The sequence below is a fragment of the Cynoglossus semilaevis genome, chromosome 1 (genome assembly GCF_000523025.1).
Source record: "Cynoglossus semilaevis isolate Cse_v1.0 chromosome 1, Cse_v1.0, whole genome shotgun sequence".
Taxonomy (NCBI): Eukaryota; Metazoa; Chordata; class Actinopteri; order Pleuronectiformes; family Cynoglossidae; genus Cynoglossus; species Cynoglossus semilaevis.
The window spans coordinates 16621376-16640196 of NC_024307.1; the positions used below are offsets into that span (position 1 = coordinate 16621376).

General features: G+C 41.4%; 5 protein-coding genes across 11 annotated transcripts; 4 read left to right on the top strand and 1 right to left on the bottom strand.

Annotated features, from left to right (window-relative positions):
* Positions 1 to 664: 664 nt before the first annotated feature.
* Positions 665 to 7086, top strand: fbxo34 (F-box protein 34). 2 transcript variants are annotated; one of them, XM_008314385.3, is made up of 4 exons: positions 665 to 876; positions 3552 to 3696; positions 4447 to 4551; positions 4756 to 7086. In XM_008314385.3, the coding sequence occupies exon 4, from the start codon at positions 4763 to 4765 to the stop codon at positions 6374 to 6376; it is 1614 nt and encodes a 537-aa protein (XP_008312607.1). In that variant the 5' UTR covers positions 665 to 876; positions 3552 to 3696; positions 4447 to 4551; positions 4756 to 4762; the 3' UTR covers positions 6377 to 7086. The 2 variants fall into 2 exon arrangements, with proteins under 2 accessions (XP_008312607.1, XP_008312599.1); XM_008314377.3 differs by lacking the exon at positions 4447 to 4551.
* On the bottom strand, positions 7068 to 9344 carry jmjd7 (jumonji domain containing 7). The gene is made up of 9 exons (XM_008314368.3): positions 9162 to 9344; positions 8847 to 9000; positions 8630 to 8768; positions 8398 to 8512; positions 8200 to 8256; positions 8021 to 8116; positions 7853 to 7929; positions 7622 to 7781; positions 7068 to 7543 (listed from the first exon to the last, which is right to left on the bottom strand). The coding sequence occupies exons 1-9, from the start codon at positions 9208 to 9210 to the stop codon at positions 7461 to 7463; spliced, it is 930 nt and encodes a 309-aa protein (XP_008312590.1). The 5' UTR covers positions 9211 to 9344; the 3' UTR covers positions 7068 to 7460.
* A 67-nt stretch (positions 9345 to 9411) lies between these two features.
* tbpl2 (TATA box binding protein like 2) lies at positions 9412 to 11495 on the top strand. 6 transcript variants are annotated; one of them, XM_017031882.2, is made up of 8 exons: positions 9412 to 9599; positions 9895 to 10075; positions 10143 to 10356; positions 10447 to 10534; positions 10605 to 10696; positions 10782 to 10949; positions 11034 to 11162; positions 11273 to 11495. In XM_017031882.2, the coding sequence occupies exons 1-8, from the start codon at positions 9552 to 9554 to the stop codon at positions 11277 to 11279; spliced, it is 927 nt and encodes a 308-aa protein (XP_016887371.1). In that variant the 5' UTR covers positions 9412 to 9551; the 3' UTR covers positions 11280 to 11495. The 6 variants fall into 6 exon arrangements, with proteins under 6 accessions (XP_016887371.1, XP_016887356.1, XP_016887360.1 ...); XM_017031867.2 differs by having other exon boundaries at positions 11034 to 11158; XM_017031871.2 differs by having other exon boundaries at positions 11034 to 11154.
* Positions 11496 to 12067: 572 nt separating this feature from the next.
* Positions 12068 to 16499, top strand: atg14 (autophagy related 14). The gene is made up of 11 exons (XM_008314324.3): positions 12068 to 12590; positions 13722 to 13784; positions 13877 to 13919; positions 14193 to 14274; positions 14400 to 14637; positions 14771 to 15000; positions 15086 to 15203; positions 15332 to 15422; positions 15641 to 15726; positions 15915 to 16089; positions 16173 to 16499. Exons 1-11 carry the CDS (start codon positions 12361 to 12363, stop codon positions 16293 to 16295), a joined length of 1479 nt encoding a protein of 492 aa, XP_008312546.1. The 5' UTR covers positions 12068 to 12360; the 3' UTR covers positions 16296 to 16499.
* Positions 16500 to 17276: 777 nt separating this feature from the next.
* timm9 (translocase of inner mitochondrial membrane 9 homolog) lies at positions 17277 to 18712 on the top strand. The gene is made up of 4 exons (XM_008314337.3): positions 17277 to 17396; positions 17716 to 17760; positions 17968 to 18063; positions 18278 to 18712. The coding sequence occupies exons 2-4, from the start codon at positions 17722 to 17724 to the stop codon at positions 18410 to 18412; spliced, it is 270 nt and encodes an 89-aa protein (XP_008312559.1). The 5' UTR covers positions 17277 to 17396; positions 17716 to 17721; the 3' UTR covers positions 18413 to 18712.
* Positions 18713 to 18821: the final 109 nt, after the last annotated feature.

The window sequence follows — 18821 nt, forward strand, 5'->3', positions numbered from 1 at the left end:
CTACAGGTGACTCGTGAACTATGAAAACGATGAAGCTGTGGAGGATTAATGATGGGTCTCATGATAAACAGCTGTAATTAGTGGTAGGAAGTTTGTTGACGTTGGTTGGACGAAGAGTGTGTACTGATACTTGAGCATCAGGGGGCGACATCGTGACACATCCATTGCTGCTGCATGTTTGAGGAAAAGATGGTGACTTATGTCCAAATAAGCCATGGCTGGATAGAAACCAAAGTCAAATACCATCTTTGGTGTTCTCTATATATTCTTGACGATAATACCTTCGATGGATCAATCTAAATATATATATATTTAAACACGTGGAAGAATTTTAGCTGCGTCACGTCATTAACAAATCAATTGCAAATGCACAAGTACGTCACTTTCATTAGAAATTGATTTTGAAAATATTCAATGTTGTCTATCGTACAGTAAAGGTTATATCACGTCATAATGGTAAAAAGGTACATTAAAGCAGTAACAAAGACGAGGTTTCTATGACTGGCGCGATTATGTCGTAACATGGGTTGTTTCTTAGTATCATCGATATGAAACCTATGTTTTCTTGGGTATTCCAAAGTAAAGTCTTGTTTGAAAAAAAAACAAACAAACAAAACAGTCCCATAATGTTCTCCATACACGAGCTTACTCCGCTACGTCATGACGTAGCAGCAACTGTACGTCAGGGTGTTCGGGAGCTGTCGTCTTTAGTTCGGTTAGGTCCGCTGCTCTCGGTTACTCGGTGACTTCAACCTTTAAAAAACAACTTTCACCGAGAGGTATCGCACTAACCAGTAGTGACTGACGGACCAGTCACGGTAAAACAGCGGCGAAGGGAGGCTTGCAGTCGCGGACACATGGGTGGATTCCTGTAAGGTGAGTGCAAGGGTCGGCCTCTGTTCGAATCTGTGACCGAAATCGGAGCGTCACACACAGGTCCGTCTGCTAATGTCCCGGGCTAGTCTTTTCACCAGGTGTGTAAAGGTTTCAGGAGCCGCGGCTACGTGCACGCTAATTAGCTTTAAGGTCAGTTAAGTTTATGAAGTAGTTGACAAGGTGTCATTACTTTGTCTACCGTTGTTTACCGCATTCTCTGCCTCACATATCCGAGTCTGATGCCCGATGCCGAGATATGTGCTAACGGGCTAACGTGCTAAGGCAGTGGAAGTAAAGCAGAGGCCTTAGGGGTCCACGAACAAAATAAACCCTGAGGGCTAGTTTACAGCTGGATAACAACCGATCAATAGCTGCTTTAATACGCCTGGTTGTTGACACTTCCTTGAAGATTTGGTTAAACAGCCCCAGATTCAATACGACCTAGTAAACAGTAAGTCAACAACTAGTGAACACCTGCCACTCCTCAGTATAACGTTCTCGTTCGGCGAGCCAGTGAAGGCACCTAGGGATACCAAAGGCTATAGTTATTGAATCCAATGATTACATTTGTGTCAGTGTTTATTCATGTTTTCATGGAGCTGACACATTGAGGCTTTAAGTCATCATCGTTAAGAACATTCTAGCAAGTCTTGAATCGACTTTATGTACGGTTAAGGTTGCATTATAATTTAACACTATTACCATGAGGTTTAGGCTGGAAGTGGACCTGGAAGTACTAATACTCATACGAGTATAGTTTAGTACTAGACCTAACTTTGGGTTCTGCTGTCTTTCTAAGTAGGACGTCAAGACGAACTACTTACTAAGTACTGGGTTGCAACCAGTATTGTTGTTATGCTATTCTGTACATAATGAAACAACAAACCCACTGGTGTCTGGTGTTGTGCTCTGTGTATCACCTTTAAAAACTGACCAAAACTGCTAGAAATCAGGAAAAATGACCCATCTTAGTTTAGTTTTAGCAGTCATGCGCACTGCTGTTGCTATATCTGGAACAAGGAAGTACTCGGTTTGTAACACTTGTAACACAGGGTTACACACAGGAAGAACAAGTGCAAAATAGTTTTCATGGAGTAAACCATCTTGTTTTCCATCCTTGGCTTGTTGTTTAACAGACACAGATAATCATTTAGTTATATTATCTGTCTGCAGTGCATTTATTTAGTGCTTCTTAGTCTTGGTGACCACAGAACTTGGTAAAACTGCAGTTTTTTTCTTACATCTACTGCAGTCTACTGATTAAAAAACTGATTAAACTGATTAAAAACTGATTAAACTGATCCTACAGTAGAGAAGCAGGAGTCTTTTAACTCTTTACACTGATTACCTGCACCCTTCACTGCCACTTTATTGTTCAATATGTATATTTTCTTGTTCATTATGTATATTTTTCTAAAGTTTACTTAAATTTTAGAGTGCTTTTTGCTTTTTAGTTCTTTTTACTCTATTTATTGTGTTAACTCCTCTTCTCTCGTTTTCTGCACTGCCACTGGCTACTGTACTAGTATGTTTCCCCCAAGGGGGGTGAATAAAGCCCTACTCTACTCTACTCTACTCTACTCTTTCTACCACAAAGTAGTTAGCCTTCTGCTCTGGCATAAGTTTATATCTTCTTCCAGTTAGACTCTCTGCTGTCACTGTGGTACCATTTACCATACCAGGTAAATTTCTGTCATTGTCAATTATTTTCTTGGTAGTAGGTCTGACTGGACCAACTCCTCGTCATATTGTCAGATTGAAGATGAGAGAAATAGTTGACAACGTGTGTGTATTTTTACAAGGCTAGAAAATATTCAGACAAAACAGCAGTAGATGTACAACAGGAAGACTTAGCTACCTACTCAGGTCTGCTTGTGTATAGCCTTAATATTATTAACTATCTGTGTATATTTTAAAGTTTGTTTGTTTTTTTAACAATATTTACAAACCGTGTTTCAGCTTCTGCTGACATGTTACTTTGCAGTTTCATCCTTTCTCTCTGACGCACAGTTACAACTTATGTTGTTCACACTTAATGTGTGTGTGTGTGTGTGTGTGTGTGTGTGTCCAGGTAAAACTGAAAGAACCAGTTTGTTCACTTTGTGAAGCTCTTTGTGATTTTCTCTGCAGGAAACAAACACAGACAGTGTGTTTTCCCAGCATGTTGTGTGGTTGACTGGAGGGTGTGGTTGTCTAAAGAGCAGGCTGAAACAAGTCTCATAGTTGTTAAATTGTTACACAATGTTGTAATGTTGTTGTTTTTTTTAAAACTATGTTTCTAATGTAAAGGAGTTTATGCCTCCAATCTCTTTATGGAACATCAACTTGTTTTTGTAAATTATTATCCTACTTAGAAATAAACTGTTGCACAGGTAAAAAATTGTTTATAAGCGTTTGGTGACAGAAAACCTCTGTTAATGTCTGTATTAAAAAACAAAATGCCACTAGTAAAAAAAATTATAAATAAATTTTAAAACGGGACATCTGAACACCAGAGAACCAGAGATTTTTGCTTTTCATGTGACTTTTTGACTCTGTTAATGCTGAACATTCTGAACCAGAGCTCTGGTTATGCTCTAGCCCAGTTGTGTTTATTTCCTGGCATTTACAGAATAATGTACTATGATGTAATAGTGACTGTAAGACAATGTATTTGATGTGTTTCTGTTGGACAGTGCTTTGATGACTTACGGCGTCTGGACGGGTGGAGTTTAAAATAAACAACTAAAAGATGTGAAGCCAAAGGATCAGAGGAGCTGTCACTCAACGCTGGACAACACCCCTACCACTACTGCTGACCAATCAGCACACAGCGTGGAGGTAACTACATGCACAAACGCAAACGTTCAGCAGAGGCTGGGAGTAATGGGAAAGTGCAAAAGTTCATGGGTGCTTTCTTTTTTTGTGGTCCTTAGGAAATGCATTGATACAAAGATATGATGCATTTACTGGTCAGGTTGTTGTCTGTAACTTTCAGGGGTGGTTACAATGTTAATGAAGAAGACTCTTGCCCCTGCGGTGCCTGGTTCTCGTTTGTAGAATGACATCATTCAGCAGTGAAAGAAAACAAGTTTGAGCATTAAACACAATCAGTGCAGTTATATAACAGCGGGCAACTAGCACACGTGATGTTAATAAGATATCACTGTGTGTTCATAGTCACAACGCAGTGACATCATGTTCCCACTGCCCGTCGACCATCTGTTTCATATGGGATCAGACTTACAGGCATGTCGTCATTGTCATAGCAACTGGTAACAATTAGGATTACATGTCCTGAAGTGAGGCTGTATTACATATCACCAAAAGGTCAGAGGTCAGGGATCTTAAAGTAATGGAAATGTCTATTTAAACAGTGTGCATGTGCGTGTGACACTCTAAGACCTCCTCTAGAGTACAGGCAGTCTGTTTTAGTGAAACATGCAGGTCCAGCTGGGGTTGGCTGACCAGACTGAACCTACAGGAAAAACAGATGCAGAGACAGTGTCTGTCTGATTTTGTCTCCTACAACTGAATAGAAAGTTCTAGAACAAAAAAGAATACATGTGATCACATTTCCATTTTTTTAAGGTTTGTATTGAAACCAACTAGAAGAAACCTGACCAGACAAAATTAATGGGTCAGAGATTGGTCATTTGACCCCTCCCCTAATCAGTGACGATGAACATGAACAAGGTACAAACAAATAGAACCTCTTCATATTCTTTACATACTCTGAGTATTTCAAAATAAAAATGTTAAGACTTTCACAACAGGGAAAGAATTTATTCTGACATTCTACGACAAAATAAAACTCAGCCCTGACCCCTGTGTCTCTCTGTCTCACCCTTTTCTCTCTTACCCTTTCTTTCTTTCTCTTTTACTCTCTCTCCTTTTCAGGAACATCATGCACCTAAAGTCGTATCAAGAGTCTTTGCGTCTGGAACAGTCTGGCATTCAGGTGCCATCATTTGGGAACCAACAGGGGGCGCTACTGAAGACCTGTGGCAGTAACCAGAGCACTAGCCAAAGCAGTGGCCGTCTCCCGTTCAGTGTGATCTCCAACAACACGCTCCGCCGCAGCAGCACAGCGAACAGCAGTGGCAGCGTTACATCAGTGTGGCTGAAGCCATCACGGAATTCAGCCCCACATGTCCACCTGCTTTCACCAGGCTGTGAAAATGACACACTCAGGTTTTACCAGAGTGAGGACACAGACTCCCCGCTAGACATTTGGACCGTCATCAAGCCGGGACATGTGCGAGAGAAGATTGCCATCTTTGCCTCAGAAGGAGAAAGTGGTGATCACTGTTCAGCGAGCGCTGACAGGACTTCACCTACAAACACACGGGGGGCTAAGGCTAAGAGCAGCTGGGAGGAGAAAAGTAGTGCAAAACGCCGTCGTCGGTCTGGAAGCAACCATAGACCTGCACCGCATCAATCTGAGACGTCTATGAATGAAGGTGATATGGTGGCAGAGGCAGAGGAAGACGAGGAGCTAAAGGTGTCCGTGGTGGAGATGGTGGCCTTCTTGGAGCAGAGAGCAAACGAGCAGCAGACGGACTGTAAACCTTCTCTCACTCTCCAAAGAAGCTCCACTACAATCACTCTCTCCAGGGCCCCACCTACTGAGGTCAAAGAGGAGGAGGCAGAGAGTGTTAGGGTGTCAGACATGGTCGCCAGGCTAGAATCCAAATGTCTGAGAAGGCGAAGTCAAGGTGATGTGTCCAGGAGCAACAGTCTGAGAAGGACAGTGGGACGTGTCCTTCTTGTCTCTGCTGAACAAAGCCCCTCCCACTCTTCGCCTATGTCATCACTGCAGAAAACACCCTCCAATTCAGACCACGCTGCCTCACCAGACCAGAACGCATCTCCACACCCTGTTTTTGATGAGGCAGATGGGCGTAGCTGTCAGGTGACTGCACCACAGGGTGAGGAGCCCCCACCAGGCCTGTTGTTTCTGTGTCCTATTACCAACTCAAACTCCAGCCCTAGCCACCCTAAAAACGACTCAGAGCCTGCTGTAAGCCCTTCCCCTGACCCTCCTGAGGCTGAGGGTGGGACCATGGACTTCTTGCTGATGCGTCAGCGCGTACGTCAGCTGTTGGAGCCTCAGCCGCTGCTTGCCCTCTTACCTCACCACCTGCTGGTCAGCATCTTCTTGCTGCTGGATACACGCAGTCTTGCTGCCCTCAAGTGCGCCTGCCGTTACTTTAACTTCCTCATTCAGACATATGGGATTCGCCCAGCCGACGCTCTCTGGGTCTCCCACCCACGATACAGAGATGACCCTTGCAAACAGTGTAAGAAACGCTACTTCCGCGGTGATGTGTCGTTGTGTCGATGGCACCACAAAGCTTTCTGTCAGCCGCTGCCGCATGGACCAGGGTTCTGGATGTGCTGCCATGGCAACCACAGGGATACACCTGGGTGCAATGTGGGCCTCCATGACAACCGGTGGGTGCCTACCTTCCACAGCATCAACTCTCCTGTTTGTGGGCGGAGCCAGAACATTGAGTGAAAAAGGGCACTCATATCAGATCAGAATATTTTGTGAAATCACACCCCTGCACCTTTGAACATGTTTACCTGAAAAGTTTTATTGTGATTAACAGTGATTTCTTCAGTGTGTGTGTGTGTGTGTGTGTGTGTGTGTGTGTGTTGCTGTCAGAGCAGCAGGGTGGTGCCCCCTGCTGATCAGGAATCTTAGGAGGTGTCCCATTCAGGACTCCTCCTCCTGACTTCTGCCCTAACTCCTACTCCTCCTCCTTTCGTACATATTGATGATTGAGTCGTGCGTCGCCAGCAGTCACTGACGATCACAATGACGTCACTCCTTTTAACCAGAGTTCAGACTTTATCCTTGAAAAATTGTTAAATCAGCTGATCAGTAAAGATCAGTCTTCCTCAATCACTATATTTTATGATTGATTATCGTGATTAAGACTGACCTCTGAAAACTTCAGGAGGCTTTGTTAAAAACTCAACTCTACTAGTAATTGATATTTCAAGATAAAATCTGTCATGCCAAGAACTCGTAATTTTATTTCCAGTGATTCAGTGTGCGAGGAGCCGATCAGTTGATCGATTGATAGTTATTATGGTGGATGTGAGTGGTCAGGTAAGTGAGGGGCAGAGCTTGTGTATTTGTTTACATGTCATCAGCTGTCGTGGCCTTCGTGTTTCTGAGATGATGCAATAAAAGAAAAGAATCATGTTTTATTTTTAAAACTTTGTTTTCAGATTATTTTTTTTTTCCTCTGTTAAGAACTTTGGTTTAATAAAGTTTTTCTCACGTTTTGGTTTGGGTTTAAAAAAACATTTGTGTCATTCCAGGAGTTTTCTATGTTGGCGATATAAACATGTTAAAGTTATAGGTTTTTTTTAATTTGCCCCTGATGTTAGCACTCAACTATTGACTTAAATAGCTAAATGATGAGAAGTTGACCAATCAAAAATATTTACTATGTTCTAAGAAAATGTCTAAAGCCATCCCTGACAGTGATACTGTACCCAGAACTGTATGACCAGAATGGTCTTTCATATAAGGTCAAGGTTTGTGCCTTCAATTGTACATTTCAGACGATGAAATAATCTCTTCAATGTCATGTTGTGATGTCACTCAGTGAGTCCAGCAGCTGGAAGTAGTTGTATTTGATGTCGTATTCCATGTCATACCAGAAATTTACTGCAGAAAGAAAGTGCACAGCATTGTCATTGGTGAACTACATGACAGGGGTTGACAGTTGTTGGGGCCTGTTGTTACCTGCAATGCAGCCTTGCGTCTGCTGAACATGGTGAAACCACAGTGATGGCAGGTAAAGCATCTCACCAGCCTTCACGCTGCAGCAGAGTGGATGAGCTTGGCTGTACTGAGGAAACCGCTGCAGATCTGGATCCAAAGGGTCCAGTGGGATCCAGGGGACCTGAAGAAGAGGTGGGTGGAGTCAGAAAAGGGTGGAAAGGGGATATCATCATAATCAGACATTGCACGGACCTTTTCAGCACCAATCTGATCCACAACCTCAAACTCTCCATTGTCACGCTCGTGGTAGACAGCTGGCTGATATACACCTGCAAAATTCCACAGATATGGTCGCTATGATTAATGTAGGCAGGTACTGAGGAAACTGAAGAGTATTTTAGAGTTGGTTGCTGTGGTTACCATAGGGGATGAATGGGCGATCTGTGGGTGGCAACAGGAGAAAGGTTTTCTCTCCAGAAATCACACAGTAGAGATTCTCATAGTGATCTTTGTGCACTACCACAAACACGCAGACATAAATACATGCATGAGAAGTATACGTTTAATTTAAAACATGTAAAGAAAAGGTAAGATCTCACTGGAGGTGATGGCCTTTGATTCTCCAAGCCAGAAATTCACAGCATCAGGAAGCTTTCCTAAAAAAATAAAACTTAGTTGACTCAAAAGAAATCTTTCCATCTTTAAAAGTAAACAATCATTACCTCTTATCTGCTCTGTCACCTAGTTAAGATATGGTCAGTAATACAAACGTGTGTAGAATGAATGTTTGTTCTCACCAAGTGCATCACTCATCCAGGAAATGTGAGGCTCCACATCATCTTTGAGCTCTGGCAGTTCCTCCAACAGGTTAGAGCACTGCTTCTGAACGTAGAAAATGCCTGAATGTGGCACCTGTAGCAACAACAACAGCTTAAAACCAACTGATTTTACACAGCTGCATCAGTTTTTGGTTCATAGAGCAGTTTTCAAGTGTGACCAGCCATTGATAGCTGTGACCCGGTGTCTCACCTTCCCCTCAATGATGTCCAGAACAGTAGAAAAGGTCATGTGCCTCTCTTCGGGCATCACAAAGCGATCACCGTTGACAGCATCAGCATAACCATTAGGAGTGACTGCCACACTGATGACCTTGGACCCCACCTTCTCCCTACAGACAGGAACTATTTTTTAAAAAGCAGCCTACCTCGGATAATTGTGCGAACATGAGTGGATGGGGTCTTCTTACTTCAGGTATTCTGACTTCCATCTAGTCAGAGCTGGCCAATGGTTGAAGGCATTGCGGATGATGCAGGGTCTGTTGGGTCCAATCCAGTCGCGGTAGAACTGCAGCGGGTCAGGAGGTTCTTCGAGGATTGGAATTGAGTGGTTTAAATACAGATCTATAAAAAAAAATCAATTATTGATCCCAGCTGCTCCGAGTCAGTACAGTAAGTATGGTTAACAATGAGAGTATATTACTGACAAGTCATTAGTATATTTACAGTATTATTTAAAGTAATATTGTGCCTAAAAATACATCATTAGCTTTCCTGTCGCTTACCATGCGCCTCCAGGGAAAAGTCAGTCAGTCGCTGCTTTAAAGAATCCATTCTTTGAATAACGTTGAATAAAATTAGTATTTAAAATGATTTATAAACTATTCAATTCGCATCTATGTCGGTGTATCTGTCATATTTATTCTTTTCCCTGAAGCATGTGCTTCCATGTTGCTTTGTTTACACGCTTTGCGCATGCGCGTGACTTTGAGCTACAAATGAAAGCTTCGCCGGCTTCACCTGCTGGCAGGAGGGTAAACTGCAGATACACGTCATAATGAACAGCGAAAGGTAGAGAAATCCGTGTCAAATTAGTGCAGATTGGATGCAGCTGTGTGGGACTCAGCTCTTGGAATTAGTTCTTGGAATGTCTTGGATAATCTGGATCTTCAATCATGGATGAGTCCGCGTTGGAGCGTTATTTTGATGACTCCATAGCAAATGTAAGTAGACACTCTTGTTTGAATTTGCAGTTAAAGAAGGCATTGTTTACATTGATTGTTAGTCTGTCTGTCATAAACACATTTCCACATTGCTGTTGTTCTTGGTTTAAACAAATCCAAAACTTTTTATTCATATTATTCCATTTTGGTAATTTTTTATTATTTATTTTTAATTACACATACAACAAAAATATAACAAGACCTTGTTTTTAAATGTGTGTGTTTTTTAAACCACTATTCTATTAGTTCAAAGTGTTTGGTTTGCCCATCCTACAACACTGACTTCTTTGTAAAGGACTCTGGATTTATTCTGGGGGAGGAGCTAGGCCTCCAGAGTCCCACCCCTCAAGCAGAGAAACCTGTTGCAACTCAGCAGGGTGTCTCTTACCTGTCAGAGAAGGATGGAAGTGGCGAGTTGGGGGAGGAGTTGGACCTGAGTTTTTTACCTGATGAACTGGGCACACATAATGATACAGGTATGACATCACTGATGATGCATTGTTTTTAATTTAAGTACATGAGGAAAACATTTGTGATCTACAGCAGGAGAAGATCAGGCCTCAGCTCTGGAAATATCTCAAGACAGCGGCGTCTTCGACTTGAACTCCCAGAACTCAATGGCAGCTTACACACAGCAGGGGGCATCCACCTCAGGAATGGGGACCATGGCCTCTCCCTTTTGTCAAATGACCCCTATGACCCCTATGACTCCTATGACACCTGTGACAGAGAGGTCGGGGATCATCCCCCAGTTACAGTATGCTTCTGATGATTTTAGACATGCAGTGGAACAGTAGTGGTGTGTTCACATGTATTGATATGTTTAGTGACTGTCAACTCTCTGTAGAAATATTGTGTCCACCGTGAACCTGGGTTGTCCTCTGGACCTGAAGTTCATTGCCTTGCAGGCCAGAAATGCAGAGTACAACCCAAAGGTACATGAAGTGGACTTTTTGTCAGTGAGTGAAAAACGCTACCTCCTGTCATTGTGGTGTCATGTGTCAGCGATTTGCAGCTGTGATCATGAGAATCCGTGAACCTAGAACTACAGCACTAATCTTCAGCTCAGGAAAGATGGTGTGCACTGGTGCTAAGAGGTCAGTGCTGCAACAATCAGGAGTCAAGTCTGTCTTTGCTTCAGAGGCCTGTTCATTAACCTCATTTTGTATATGTTCTTGAGAGTGAGGAGCAGTCACGGCTGGCGGCCAGGAAATATGCCCGAGTAGTTCAGAAACTGGGCTTCCCTGCTCGATTTCTGGACTTTAAAATCCAGAACATGGTGGCCAGCTGTGATGTTTTCTTCCCGATCAGACTGGAAGGGTTGGTCCTGACCCACCAGCAGTTCACCAGGTATGAACACCAGTACATGACATTTGTAAGTCTAGATTAACGGGGGCAGTATTGTGGCTTCTGATGGCGTTAATTTGTTTGCAGTTATGAACCTGAGCTGTTTCCAGGACTAATCTACAGGATGGTGAAACCGCGTATTGTCCTACTCATCTTTGTGTCAGGAAAAGTGGTTTTGACCGGTAACCAACTCACACCTCTTCACCTGGTTGGTTGGTTGGTTTATTTACTGTTCTTCTTCTCACACTGGTGAACATGATACCTAAGAATGTTTATGTTGTCTCCTTGAACTTGTAATATATATTTAAATGTGGTTTAAATTTCAGGAGCTAAGGAACGAGCAGAGATTTATGAAGCCTTTGAGAACATTTATCCCATCCTGAGAGGCTTCAGGAAGCAATGAGGACCGCACTTCCTGTTTGTTCTATAGGCTTAAATGAAAGTGTATTATACATATTTGTGTTTTTTCTTTTGTCTAAATGTCTGGAACTCAGTCAGCAAAAAATGTCTATCACTGAGTTGAATATGGATGATCTTTGATTACAGTTACAATTGTGTTTAAATTATTTCTCTCAGTACAGCAATAAAAAAAATTTCCAAAATCTTAGTATTACTAAAACATTGAGCCATGGACTTTAAATGTTGCCCTAATAATCAATAATTAAATCACTCTGCTAAGCATGTAAACAGAAAGAAAGAAAAAATGACTGATAACTCTGTCACAATAGACCAAGAGGTCTTTCTGGCTGTGATCGGACACTTTAGAGTAATTCAGGTTAGTACAGATGACTTTATAACTGATAGGCTCAGAGGATGGCAGTGTTTGGAAGCAACCATTCCTCTTTGCAGCCAGATGCTCTTGTACCTAATACTGACCTCAGTTCCTTTGATGTCCTTAGATACATTAAAGGATTCTTGCTTTGCTTCCTCTCATTAAAAATTAATATAAATCATTTTTTCAAATTTAATCAAGGTTTTTCTACAGATTTTCAAGCAATAAATGTCAGACCCCTTGTTTAATCATATTCTGTTTAAATGTGTAATCTAAAATAAAACAAGTACATGATTTTAACGAACCCTCAAGGTTAAAAACCGACATTAGAAAATCTTCAGCTGTGAGCGTAACGCAATTCACCGGGCCCCGCCTATACAGATGACGTCAGAACATAAACAAACCCGTCACGTTTTTAGAGAAAACCGGAAGTAGCGGAAGTCGTCGTTGTGAAAACTACAGAGCAGCAAGAGAAGCAACAACAACAACACTTGCCGTGAATCCTCGCTTTTTCACCCAGTCTGACAGATATGTTAGTGACGTCGTAAGGGATTTGACGTAGAAGCGCGAACGGTCTTTTCCTGTTTACTTCTAACAGGTTTAAATGTAGCTCAGTGTATCTTAGCCGAGCTTACCTCCTCCATGGCAGCCTCAGCGGGGCTCAGGGTTCCCGTGTCCGGCAGCAGGCCTCCTATTCGGCCTCACTCCTCATCTTCGGGTTGTGTCATGCTGGAGTCCGTAGATGACGCCGAGGGGCTTTACGTGGCCGTGGAGCGGTGTCCGCTGTGCAGCACGTCCCGCCGCAGACTCACCTGCGCCCGTTGTATAAAGGCCGGAGACTTCGCCTACTACGACGGCAGGAGCACGGAGAGGTAAAGTTCACAGGCTGCACCAGGTTCTGTTTGGTCGGACAACACGAAAGGGTCTTCGTACATCTGCCGTTTCTGTCGAATCTGGAGAGTTTTAAACATGTGATAGTAGTATTTAATGTGCCAGGTAAAGTAATGTAATCGGAGGTTTAAATCACAGTCACATTTCAACATTAATTAAAGGTGGTCCATAACGTCATTTTCATTTCGCCAGTGTTCAGTGATTTTTTTTTTAGTGACTAAAAATACTAATACCTTAATTTAAAAAAAAAATAGTAAGATGCGTTTCCATAAGAAGGCTGTAAGTGTATCTAAATTAACTGTGAAAGCTGTTGTATGTTTCCCCAATATGTTGGGAACTAGGGTCAGGGATATGGAACTCTAATTTTAAACAACACTATGGCTGTCTTGTTTAGGAGTCACTGTAGTGGGTTACAACACCAGCTGATGTTCTTATGCATTAATGTGCTACATTCTCTCCAACTCAAAATATCCCAGCTAAAGTTGCATGATGACTGTTTATAATTTCAACAGCTCAGCTGGTTGGTATTTTTCTGTATACCTTACATACAAGTTAAAATAAAAGTCCCACTTAACTACTGTATGTTGTGACTACATGTAAACAACACTGTAAACAACACTGCAGATCATAAATTTGGACTCTGCCCATGTCTTGACTTAGCATCTGATTTTAACTTTCAGCCAACAAGTCTTGTTTTGAGTTTTTGTGTCTGATGACATACATTTCTGTGAGATGTTATGGATTGTAATATTTTTCTTTTGACATGTTCTGGCTGATAAAAGTTTAGTTTGGTGTAGCTGTGTTGTGACTTTTGTCTTAGTGTTAGCACTTTGCTTTTAGTTGGGTGGTGAATGGTGTTTTTGTACCCAGACCTCATTTTCACTCTGATAGCATTTAGCCTCACACAGCACTGTCATTCTGTGAGTGTTAGCGCAGCTAAGTTGGCAGCTTCAGTTGCACAACATGTGAAAACCCAAAATAACCTTGGCCTCATAGTTTTAGTGCCTGTGCCCAGTCTCAAGGAACAACTTAACTACATTGTTATGTCTGGACTTTGTGTCTGTGTCTGTGTGTGTGTGTGTGTGTGTGTGTGTGTGTGTGTGGCTCTAAAGGTACACAGAAAAGCTGGAACGACTGACGAGGCTGAAGGAGGAGAAGGAAGATCTGCAACAGAGGTGACTGAGTATTTCCCTTTCCGTTTCATTTTTAACATTACTGTTTTATGTTTCTGTTGATCTCATGTGCTTTTGGTTTCATCTGTCCTCAGTGTTGTCCAGGCCATGGACAGAAAGCTGCAGGCTGACCAGATGGTAAGTTTTATTGCTGGATGAAACTGGGATATATATATATATAATAATGTCAGAGTTTAAGGATGCAACTAATGATTATTTTTATAATGCATAATTTACATTATTGTCAATTGTGATACAACAATTAGCCATTTGCTCATAGAAGTGCAGAAGATTAAAAAAATCACTAAACCAAAATCGTATTTTTTTGTTATTTCAACTGCTGAATTCAGAGATAAGGTTTTCAGTTGATTGATGTTCCTCACTGTGACTTTTTTGATCATAATGTTTCAGAAGTGGAAGTTGATGTCCTGTCAGGTGAGAATCCAGCAGCTGAAGGAGGCAGTGGCCTGGGCCAATGAGGAGTTGAAGAATGGTGAGTTTTTCTGCATTTTTTGATTCAATTTGGTCACATGGGTTAATGTTATGGGTTAACCTTATGGGTTAAGGTACTTTATGGGATAAGGTTCATCTTCACCTTTTTATTTTCCTCTTTTGCAGATAAGGACCTTCTTCTGCGCTCTCAAGAGGAGAGCCAGAAGCTGCAACGCCGTGCTGGACGCCACCAGGAGAAGCGGGACAAGATTGAGCGACACAACCGTAAACTGGGGGAGCTGCTGGAGCGGCGGGGCAAAGAACTGCAGAGTCGACTGAGTCAGTTGGCTGATCTAAGACGTGAACACATCCAGGAGCTCAGCAGCCACATATTTTCTTTGAGAGAAGAGAAGCAGGGCAGCAGGTGACATGCAACCTAATTCAAATTGTGTTTAAGTTTTAAATTTGGATTTCAGCTGGAAGATAAGTGGGCAGAGGAAATAGGAGGAAACTGTTTTTTTCCCATTGATAACACTGCCTTCTTGTGTGTGACTCAGAGATCCTGCAGATATGGTGGCTGAATCTGACTCAGCACTGACCTCCAGCACGGTCAGTGAACTGGCTGAGGCTCGCAGAACCACCTACCTGTCAGGTCGCTGGATCTGGGACGACCAGAATGGTGAGACCAGCATCAGCATCACGGGAGCCCCTGTCTCGCTGCCCAGCAATGGTGACTGCTCTGCCTACTACACCTGGGTGGAGGAGAAGAGCACCAACCAGGGTCCAGGTATGTCTTTCTGTCCACTTTCTGAAGTGGCTGTTGTACCTGTAACATTTAAACTTTCATACACCTTTCACCTTTGTGGCTGCAGAACTGGACCACATTAATCCTGCTCATACCATCAGCGCTGCACTTTGCTACACCACACAGCTCACAAACATTCTTTCCCACATCCTGGACGTGAACCTGCCCAAGAAGCTGTGTAACAGGTACGACTTTCACTGTCCACAAACTGTCAGGACTTCGGTTTCCCTGTCCCTCTCTTTAATTGTGGAATTTTGTGAATTAAGGATAAAAGTTTCACTTTAGTTAGATTGCTCTCTTTCTTTTCTCTCAGTGAGTTCTGTGGCGAAAACCTGAGCAGATATCGTTTCACCAGAGCACTGAACAAACTCAACACCAATGTCCTTCATCTGTGCTTCTCACAGGTCAGAACCATTTCTTGTTCCTTTAAGTGTTGCAGGAATTTGTCATTTTTAATTTAGTTATTAAATCATAAACTGACACACAGCCCTTTCTTTTCACCAGGAATCTTATTCTACCATTCTTTAAACCAATGATTTTCTTTATTCTTTTTTTGGAGCACACTATAACAAAAGAAAAAAAAAATGTAAATATGATATGTTAAATCTGTGTTTTTGTTTAGCATGTTGACAGTGAGAATCTTCATCCTCATCACACTTTGAGAAATATCATGTTCCTAGTTTCCCCTGAAAACCACAATCTTGGCAGGTAAGAGTCTCATCTCATTTTCTCTGTGTACTGACTGGCTTTTCTTCAGTGGGATGTTCTGTGATTGGCTGTGTCATAGCAAACAGAAATAAAATAACATGTTTCTGATAACCACACACAATACATCTTTGGAGTGAAATGTATAACAGCTGCCCTGATGAGAAGTTCTGTCTTTTTTCTGTTCACAGAACTGGGCCATTTGAGGTCAGTGCTGACCTCGAGGAGTCTATGGAATTTGTGGAGCCAGAGGAGGCTGGGCCAGCGGAAGAAAGTGGGGATGAGGAAGTGACAGATGAGGAGACAGACCTGGGGACAGACTGGGAGACGGTGCCTAGTCCACGCTTCTGTGATATCCCATCTCAGGTAAATAGGAAACAAACAAAAATGTTACGTACCAATGACATCAGCGTTTTTCTGAATTTCACTTTATCTGTTTCCTCTTCCAGCCAAATGATCTCGCTCAGAGTTCTCTACAGGTGTCACAGCCATCTGCTGCATCTGGAGGGATGTTTACCTCAGCTGCTGCTTCAGTCACTTCCTGGTTCAGAGCGTACACTGGTCAGCGCTGAGGTCAGAGACCTGGTTGTGGTCTGACAATGGAGTAACATGAACTTTTTAAACCAGCACAAGTTTTTATTAAAACAGTGTTCCTATGAAAAGAGAAAATGATGTCAAAAACTGTTATGATGATTATGAGAGACAGACATCTTCTGAAAAAATGTAAAAAAAAAAGGTTTTTTTAGACAGATGTAAATAAAAACCATGCAAAGGTGTTTTGTTGTGGTTTTTTTTTAAAAAAAGATTGACATAACCAATTGCCTTAAAATTATTTATATTCATATTTGTTTCTGGCCATGTGTTTGTCAGACTTTGCTTTGTTTCAACATTTCCTCTATCCATCCACTTAGTGTTGCTCCAGGACACACCTTATGGAAAGTAGTTTTCTTTTCACTGAAGCACCTCAAGCTTAAAATACCATCTGAACTCCCAGCATGATTAATTTGTTAAATCCACAGCTACTTTGTTGTTAATGATATAAATTTATATATTTTTTTAGATTTTTAAATGTACTGTATTGGGTTGCAAATCGGCATAATAAGCAATACAGCAACTATCATTATTGCAATTGTATACAGTAATTTATTATTTACTAAGGTCAGTAAATTAATAAATCACCATCTTATATTAGTGTTGCACATATTGTTTTTATTTATTATACATTCATTGACGTTGTCGTACTGCAGGGGTGCCCAACAGGTAGATCGCAAAGCGAGTACTAGTAGGTCATGAGCAATTAAATTAAAAATAATTATATATTTGTATATATTTATATAGTCTATGTGCAGTAGTGACCATATAGTGTAAGAAACAATCTTATATTTATCTTGTATCAATAAAGTATGTTCAGTTCATATAAGGAAATATATATTTATCCTTTTCAATGTAGGTAGATAACTTTAACCTGGTCATTTCAACAGTAGCGCTCGAGCCAGAAAAGTGTGGACACCGCTGCTGTACTGTATATACAGGAACTTTGTTGAAACTGTAGGAACCTTTGTACGCCCTGGTTTCCTACCGGAAGTTTTATCTTGAGGCGCAATCCACATCCGATTGTTAGTCATGTCAGGGTCAAACGTTTTACACGCGAGTTGAGTTTTACATTTGTCAAGGTAAATGCATTCCGATCCTACGGTAATTTAACAGAGATACACGTAGATTGTCAGTCTATGTTATTGTTTCGTTTCACCCTAAACCGATTTTTTGTTGGGTTTGATCCTCCACGCGTTCTTTATTTCACCGGAAACAAATAGTACAATCAAATACGTGTAGTGTGTGCACTAGTACTAGATGAACTAAACTAACAATTCAAGTTCAGTTTAGTTTGAAGCAACGGTGCTGTAGAGACGTATTACTCGTGTTGTTCGGCTTTAAATTTCAACTAAATCGTTGTGGTATATCAAGTGTCTCACATGTGTTCTCTCTTCATAGTGAAAGATGGCGGCGCAGGCGAGCGAGTCTGACCAGATTAAACAAGTGAGTGAAACTAGCTGTGTTTCATTTCAGGGTCTGCTGCCACAGAGACAGGAGGGTGTCCAAATGTGTCACAATTCATCCTGTGGAGTCTGCAGACTGTAATTTGGAAATAATTTATAGATGAATCTGAGTAAACATGAATCATGTGGTAGTAACTCCTATGTTTCTAAAGGCTTGGTATTAATCGTTCGTCTCTTTTGTTTTTAGTTCAAGGAGTTTCTGGGAACCTACAACAAGGTGACAGAAAACTGCTTCATGGATTGTGTGAAAGATTTTACCACTAGAGAAGTGAAAGCAGATGAGGTAATAATTACATCAAGCATTTGATTGTAAAAGGCAGAATCCATGATGATACTGAGAAAAGGTTTCGCTTAATGAGCTGATGATGTCATATGATGTCACAACTTCTCTTGGCTGTCTGACTGATTTGCTTTAACATCATACATTTATCTAGCTGCAACTTGACCAATCATAATTATTCATCCTCATTGTTGATTATGGTCTTTGTTTGTTTCAGTCGAATTGTTCAGAGTTCTGCCTACAAAAGTACCTGAAGATGACTCAGCGGATCTCCATGCGTTTTCAAGAGTATCACATTCAGCAGAACGAGGCTTTAGCCGCTAAAGCAGGGCTGCTGGGACAGCCACGCTGAAATGAACTCACACATCACATGACCACAGGAGGTGGTCTTCTGTGCATTATTGGAAATATTATGTTAAGACTGTGAAGTTGTCTTTAAATGTGTTTATGCTGAAACTTATGTTGTATTGACTTACCTGCCATGTTTTTTTTTAAATAAATGTCAAATGTTAAAGTAAGCCTTGTGTCTTAGGTTAAAACAAGAATGTGTGTGTGTGGGGCATGAAGATGTAACTTTATTAACAACTATGTTTTTAAATCACAACTGCTCACTATGACTGTAATTAAAGATAAATAAAACATGAACTGGAGAATCAGTTATATTTGTTTCTCATTTCCCTTTAAATTGTACGTTTTTGTTATTAATACATTCTAAAAATGTTGAATGTGACCAACTTCATAAAGGTATTTGACATTGTCAC